At 41.7% G+C, this 7,962-nt stretch overlaps 2 protein-coding genes across 4 annotated transcripts in view; both read left to right on the forward strand.

The window, feature by feature from the left end:
- Positions 1–7,962, forward strand: part of SMYD3 (SET and MYND domain containing 3) — a 1,661,405-nt gene that overhangs the window by 995,274 nt on the left and 658,169 nt on the right. The gene's annotated exons all lie outside the window — the stretch shown is intronic.
- On the forward strand, positions 1,310–3,662 carry LOC134911675 (uncharacterized). The gene is made up of 5 exons (XM_063919761.1): positions 1,310–1,779; positions 1,879–1,962; positions 2,097–2,168; positions 2,336–2,641; positions 2,731–3,662. The coding sequence occupies exons 1-5, from the start codon at positions 1,320–1,322 to the stop codon at positions 3,609–3,611; spliced, it is 1,803 nt and encodes a 600-aa protein (XP_063775831.1). The 5' UTR covers positions 1,310–1,319; the 3' UTR covers positions 3,612–3,662.

A 7,962-nucleotide genomic window follows, 5' to 3' on the forward strand; every position in this document is an offset into this window, starting at 1 on the left:
TTTTGGGTATCTGGCACTGCTGGGTGGCATAATTTCTGTATTTGGCACTGCTGGGTGGCATAATTTATGTATTTGGCACTGCTGGGTGGCATAATTTGGGTATCTGGCACTGCTGGGTGGCATATTTTATGTATTTGGCACTGCTGGGTGGCATAATTTCTGTGTTTGGCACTGCTGGATGGCATAATTTGGGTATCTGGCACTGCTGGGTGGCATAATTTCTGTATTTGGCACTGCTGGATGGCATAATTTGGGTATCTGGCACTGCTGGATGGCATAATTTCTGTATTTGGCACTGCTGGGTGCCATAATTTCTATATTTGGCACTGCTGGGTGGCATAATTTGGGTATCTGCCACTGCTGGGTGGCATAATTTGGGTATCTGGCACTGCTGGGTGGCATATTTTATGTATTTGGCACTGCTGGGTGGCATAATTTCTGTGTTTGGCACTGCTGGATGGCATAATTTGGGTATCTGGCACTGCTGGGTGGCATATTTTGGGTATCTGGCACTGCTGGGTGGCATAATTTCTGTATTTGGCACTGCTGGGTGGCATAATTTATGTATTTGGCACTGCTGGGTGGCATAATTTGGGTATCTGGCACTGCTGGGTGGCATATTTTATGTATTTGGCACTGCTGGGTGGCATAATTTCTGTGTTTGGCACTGCTGGATGGCATAATTTGGGTATCTGGCACTGCTGGGTGGCATATTTTGGGTATCTGGCACTGCTGGGTGGCATAATTTCTGTATTTGGCACTGCTGGGTGGCATAATTTATGTATTTGGCACTGCTGGGTGGCATAATTTGGGTATCTGGCACTGCTGGGTGGCATATTTTATGTATTTGGCACTGCTGGGTGGCATAATTTCTGTGTTTGGCACTGCTGGATGGCATAATTTGGGTATCTGGCACTGCTGGGTGGCATAATTTCTGTATTTGGCACTGCTGGATGGCATAATTTGGGTATCTGGCACTGCTGGATGGCATAATTTCTGTATTTGGCACTGCTGGATGGCATAATTTGGGTATCTGGCACTGTTGGATGGCATAATTTCTGTATTTGGCACTGCTGGGTGCCATAATTTCTATATTTGGCACTGCTGGGTGGCATATTTTGGGTATCTGGCACTGCTGGGTGGCATAATTTCTGTATTTGGCACTGCTGGGGTTCATTACTTGTGTATATTTGTAACAGCTGGTTGGCAAAATTTGGGTATGTTGCACTGCTAGTATACTAATTATTATTATTATTATTATTATTATTATTATTAATATTAGTATGAATTTTTTTTTTTTTTAAGTTTTTTTTTCAGAGATGTCCGAGGAAGAAGCAAGGAGGCTTTCTCTATCCGCACAGGAAGAAGAATCCTCGGAAAGACAGCAACAAACATCACCAACCGACCATGGCAGAGTTTCGCATGAAGAAGCGGACTCGGGAGAAGAATCCAGCAGCAGGGCACCCAACTTCACAGATGAAGAAACGGACACCCTAATCAATCAAGTTGTTCATCACTCCTTTCAACTTTTCGGATCGCCGGCAAGAAATGTTCATCACCGATTCAAGGGAACGACGTGGAATGAAATCTCTGAATCAGTTTCTTTGGGAGGTGGGTTCAAGCGAAGCAACGAAAGTTGCAAGAAAAGGTTACGCGACTGTAGAAGATCCGTCAATCTCAAGATCCAAAAAGGGCAAAAATTACACAAGGATTGGGAAAAGAAGATGGAGAACTACTTCGTACTTGTGCAGGAAGAAATGGCAGGAACCAGTGCAGAAGGTATTATTTTTAAAAATTCTATAAAATTAATTTTTTAATATTCTTTTTAAAAAACTAATTATTTCAACAAAAATTTAAATTTCGTATTTCTTTCAAAAGGAGCCACAAAATATTCTACGCCAACAAAACATAGCACGCCACAAACGGAAACAACGCCAAAGAAGAAAACAAAATCGCAGAAAGGTTAGGGACATATCGTATTTTTATATATATATATATATATATATATATATATATATATATATATATATTCAAAAAATATTTTGTATGGAAACAAAACTAATAACTACAGTATGTTCTTTATATAAATATTACAGATTCCACAGTTAAGGCAAAGAGAAGAGTTTCTTTTGGATATCCGACAACTGGAGGAGGTGCTGAGGATACCGGTAAGGCATAGTTTTTGTACATGAAATTATAAATTTTGGTACATGTATATCTATCAATGGGTATATACCTCTAGCTTGCACTGTTTGCGTATCTTTAGCTGTCTGTATTTCTGGCACTGCATATTTTTGGGTTATAATTATTGTATATATCTATATTGACATTTTAGAAACCCAGATACAGCATACAATATTGCCGATTGATTCAACACTGCAAGCAGCGACACTTCAAGCAGAATCAGCCCAGATGCACCCACCCACGGTGCAGGAAGAAACATCATCCCAACAGCCACTTCCAGAAGAAAATTCATCACAGGGGCACCCACAGACACTGCCAGAAGAGTCCTTTTCACAGAGCTACCCTGCAATTGGAGACCATAATCTTGTTGAAAGAACAGAGCAAATTCCGGACATGGAAACTTCAGGCAGTGTACCAGAAGTCCTTGAATCAAAAACACCGGAAACTACGCCAGGAGGTAGCAATTTTATATTTATTTACAATTTAGGAGTGTTTAATTGTGTTCAACTGTAATTTGTTAAACTAAATTATTTACTTGTATTACAGAGTCATCACTCAATCTAATACTGGAAGCTTTAAAGAACATGGACCAATGTAGAGCTGAAGAAAGCCAAAGGATTAATAATCGTTTGGACAACATGGAACAGAACATCGACCATATCAAGACAGCTGTTGTTCAACAAAATGACGCAATGATATCGCTGGCCCGATACTACGATCAACTTGTGTCAGCACATATGTCGGTGGTTGGACATTGCAAGAGCATGGAGCAGAAGATTGAACAGATCAGCACCCAACAAAATGAACAGCGGGATGGAGAATCCCATCAGGAACAACTCTGTCGACAACACAATGATTCTCTGGAACATATTTCATTGCAATGCCAACAGATTGGAACAGGCCTTCAAAGCATGCTACTGTGGCAACAACAGTGCAACCTAAACACAAGCATGATTTCAACAAGCCTGCAGCTGATGACAGACGAAGGAAGAAGATTGCACAGCGCACAACCACAGCAGGCAGAACGAAGTTCGGAAGTCACAACACCATCAAACAGAACATCAATTGATCAAGAAATGTATGCTCAAGAAGAGAGAGGAGATCTGGCTTATCAAAGAGCATTGTCAGTTTTGAGACTGCAGCGTCAAAGGTCAGAAGAATTGGAGCAGTCCATAATACAGCAAGAGATGTGGAACAGAGCACAGCAGGAGATGTTGGAACAAGCACAGACAGTTATGTGGAACAGAGCACAGGAGGAGCATGCCCGAGCCCAGGAGGAACATGCCCGAGCCCAGGAGGAACATGCCCGAGCCCAGGAGGAGCATGCCCGAGCCCAGGATGAGCATGCCACAGCACCGGAGGAGCATGCCACAGCCCCGGAGGAGCCGTCAGGATCCCAGGAGGAGCCGTCCACAACAGCAAACTAGCCGGACACAGGGACCAGTCCGCTAATCAAGCACAGAGGCTGGCATAGAGCTTGGCGGAGGACTTGCCAAGGGTAAGTCATCTAGCTTTTTCCTCTTTCTTTTCCCCAACAAGCTAGGTATTTGTCCGTAGCGGTGTGCTAAGTTAGGGAAAGGAGATCAGCAATGGTGTCAGGGACAGTTAGTGACAAGCAAAGGTATTTTTTTTTATAAACTGACTGTGTCTTTTTTTCTTTACAGCATACCGACAACTGGCAAGACCTAATCGGAGAAGGGTCCAGTCCGCTAATCAAGCACAGAGGCTGGCATAGAGCTTGGCGGAGGACTTGCCAAGGGTAAGTCATCTAGCTTTTTCCTCTTTCTTTTCCCCAACAAGCTAGGTATTTGTCCGTAGCGGTGTGCTAAGTTAGGGAAAGGAGATCAGCAATGGTGTCAGGGACAGTTAGTGACAAGCAAAGGTAGTTTTTTTTATAAACTGACTGTGTCTTTTTTTCTTTACAGCATACCGACAACTGGCAAGACCTAATCGGAGAAGGGTCCAGTCCGCTAATCAAGCACAGAGGCTGGCATAGAGCTTGGCGGAGGACTTGCCAAGGGTAAGTCATCTAGCTTTTTCCTCTTTCTTTTCCCCAACAAGCTAGGTATTTGTCCGTAGCGGTGTGCTAAGTTAGGGAAAGGAGATCAGCAATGGTGTCAGGGACAGTTAGTGACAAGCAAAGGTAGTTTTTTTTATAAACTGACTGTGTCTTTTTTTCTTTACAGCATACCGACAACTGGCAAGACCTAATCGGAGAAGGGTCCAGTCCGCTAATCAAGCACAGAGGCTGGCATAGAGCTTGGCGGAGGACTTGCCAAGGGTAAGTCATCTAGCTTTTTCCTCTTTCTTTTCCCCAACAAGCTAGGTATTTGTCCGTAGCGGTGTGCTAAGTTAGGGAAAGGAGATCAGCAATGGTGTCAGGGACAGTTAGTGACAAGCAAAGGTAGTTTTTTTTATAAACTGACTGTGTCTTTTTTTCTTTACAGCATACCGACAACTGGCAAGACCTAATCGGAGAAGGGTCCAGTCCGCTAATCAAGCACAGAGGCTGGCATAGAGCTTGGCGGAGGACTTGCCAAGGGTAAGTCATCTAGCTTTTTCCTCTTTCTTTTCCCCAACAAGCTAGGTATTTGTCCGTAGCGGTGTGCTAAGTTAGGGAAAGGAGATCAGCAATGGTGTCAGGGACAGTTACTGACAAGCAAAGGTAGTTTTTTTTATAAACTGACTGTGTCTTTTTTTCTTTACAGCATACCGACAACTGGCAAGACCTAATCGGAGAAGGGTCCAGTCCGAGAAGACAACAGAATAATGATGCAGGCATAGAGCTACCAAGGTATGCTGCATCGTATAAGTCTGATTTTTCTTAAGTCACAGAAGATAATGGATACACATTAGTTTTACGGGGTATGGACCAGTTCTATATTTGCCTTGTGCACTTTAGTAAATAGTGTATGGTGGATGCCTGTTGTATTCCCATACTAACAGACGCAATTTTATTTATTTGACCGTAGGAGCCGGGCACACTTGTGCAAGATTGTTAATTATCGGCTTTTGTTTTTCACATTTATCATGCAGGACTGGTTGACACAAGCCTGCATGCTTAGTGGGACTTAGGGTTGTGTGGAACAGGCCAACCTCATATGGGCTTACTGGTACTGTTCCACGCTGATAGGTGACTGATCTCGCAAGCGCAATGTTATTTTGGCAGATTACACTAACAGGCATCACAGGGAAGCGCATCTCCTGAACTAAGTCTGGCTCCACAGCGGTACCAATCCTTCTTAGTAAGGGGGGGGGAGCATTGTAGAATAGAAATAAAAATATAATTAACTTGATTTAGCAACCCAGCTGATTTGTAATTTTTAAAAAGTTGGTGTTGCGGTATCCATGTTCTGTGGTTCCATGTTGGCTCTGTGATAAATTGTGTTTTTCAATTTTCATGTGTGTGCGTGTGTCCCTTCACATTACAATGTCATGTTCATGTGTTTGATGCACAGCAGAGTGTCTATATTCCTCGGGTTAATATAGTAAATGTAACAAAACTATTAGACATTCTCAGGCGAGAGGGACTAATCAAAAAGATGCCATTAAAGGGATCATATCAAATATTTATATCAAATTTTAGCATACTGAGAAAGAGATGAAAAAGTTAACTCAGTCTATGGGTGACATGATGAATAGAGATTAAGTGACAATACCAGAGCCAGAGTCACAGACCCTTACCATTAGTCCAACAATGCGTACTGTGGCATATATGATGCAAGCTGACAATGATGATGAAGTGTCTTACGCAGAGTATGGTGATGTTTTTGGTCTGGGTCTGTATCTTTATTACAAGGGCTAAAATCTGTGATCTAAACCATAAGCCACATTATACAAATTACTGAGAAAATACGGAGGACATGGAGTCTTATTTCAATTTAATAAAAAAAATCATGTTTACTATTACAGCATCAAAATGGTCAAATGCTGTATTTGCAGAAAACTAAGTTGTGAAAAGTTGAGGTATGAGGGGACATGGTTATACATTAATATGGCTGTATTGAAAAATAACTCTAAATTTACTATTTTAATCTCCTTTTGCAGAACATCCATGATGGAAGAACCGAAGAATTTGGAACTAAATGATCATTGCGGCACAGAAGCCTTCTACAGTCAAAACCAAAAACATCAACCCTAAAGTCATTGTTCCAGGCATCAAATAAAGAAGCTGAAAAATGGGGGCATAGCTAAACTAGGACTTCAAAAACTGTAATCCAATGCTCGCATGATCACCAGCATTGATTGTTGGAACTGTTTTAAAAAAAATTGAGAATATTAACCACAAAAATCCATTATGTATGCAGCAGTGAGGCTATATGAACACGCTAGATGCTCATAGCATGCAGATGCACTCTGTTAGTGGCTCATTCGGTTACCTGTATTCCTCAGGATTCAAAATAAAGTACTTTATCTTGCATCCTAGAGGAAACTGGGGTAAACATTAGTACCATGGACAATAGACAGGTCCACTAGGAGCCATGTGCTTTTTAGTAGTGTTGACTAGCTAATCCCTCTATGTCGCTCCTAGTAGACTGTTTAGAAAATCTGCCTGGAGGAGAAATTCACAAGTGTGAGAGCTCCTGAGGATTTTAGCAGATTTTTATTAGTTTAAGGTTAGTATTTGACCGGAGAATGGGTTGGACCAGTATGCCTGCTTCGTTGGACTTGACACAAGGAGCACATGATGGAGTTATTCACAAGAACAAACAACACCCCTAACAGAGCATGAAGATATGAAGAGTGGTGAGTACAGTTCCGGCGTAACAATTAGCTTGTAGACTATGTATATGGCGGCACAAGGATACCATCTACAGACTACCACAGACAATAGACTGCGGAAGCAGACTACAGGAGAAACGTGTACATCCTGCCCTTCACAGGTGAGTCCATGTTTTTGGTTGAAAGCGATAAGTGAGTAACTAAGGCAATGGTGGGTAAGTATACATATCTTCCTTCCACAGCTATACCGGCTACGAAATCGTATACTGCCCCTATATTGCATTCCTTTTGGATGAATAAATAATAAAAGAAAAACACTGCATCCTCTATTACCTTGAGAGGGGAGTATTTGAAAAATGCAGCTACTGGTTTTCAGGAACAAAACTCAAAATCTGCTTACTCAAAGCCTTCAGACTCCCGGTGGACCCAACTGCCTGAGCAATAGGCAGGTGGGACCACGTTTTTAATTTTACGGATAACATATGGCCGACATCTGTCCTACATCCATGGGTAAAAGATCGTACTGCACAGGGGTAGAAGGACAGTTCTTTCAATGATTCTTACCTCACTTAGTTTTCAAAACAGGCTTACCACCTTCTAAAAATTAAAATTTGGATTCAAAATAAATCAATTTCAAAGCTGGTACTGAGCCCATTCATTGTACCATTTCCACCTCAGATAAAAAACATGGGTTGATACCCATTTGTGGGAATGAAAAAATAATGTTTGGTAAGGGGATTTTGGAAAATATAAGACAATGACCACATACACACTATATAATTTACTGTTAATAAAGGGATAATATCTTAAGAAATAGAGTTAAACATTTCTAAGCATTGTTTGATTTTAGGTACTATCAAGAAACAACGTGTACAGGGCCGGTGCAAGGTTTTTTGGCACCCTAGGCAAAAGTCAGCCTACAGCCCCCCCCCCCCCCCCTTCCCCCTCTATCAGTAAAAATTAGTTCTAATAAAGGAGTGAGGTGTGATCTAGAGTCTGTGCAAATAGCAGAAAAAGAAAAACTAGATATATACAGTATTGCATAAATGACATGTT

The sequence above is a fragment of the Pseudophryne corroboree genome, chromosome 4 (genome assembly GCF_028390025.1).
Source record: "Pseudophryne corroboree isolate aPseCor3 chromosome 4, aPseCor3.hap2, whole genome shotgun sequence".
NCBI lineage: Eukaryota > Metazoa > Chordata > Amphibia > Anura > Myobatrachidae > Pseudophryne > Pseudophryne corroboree.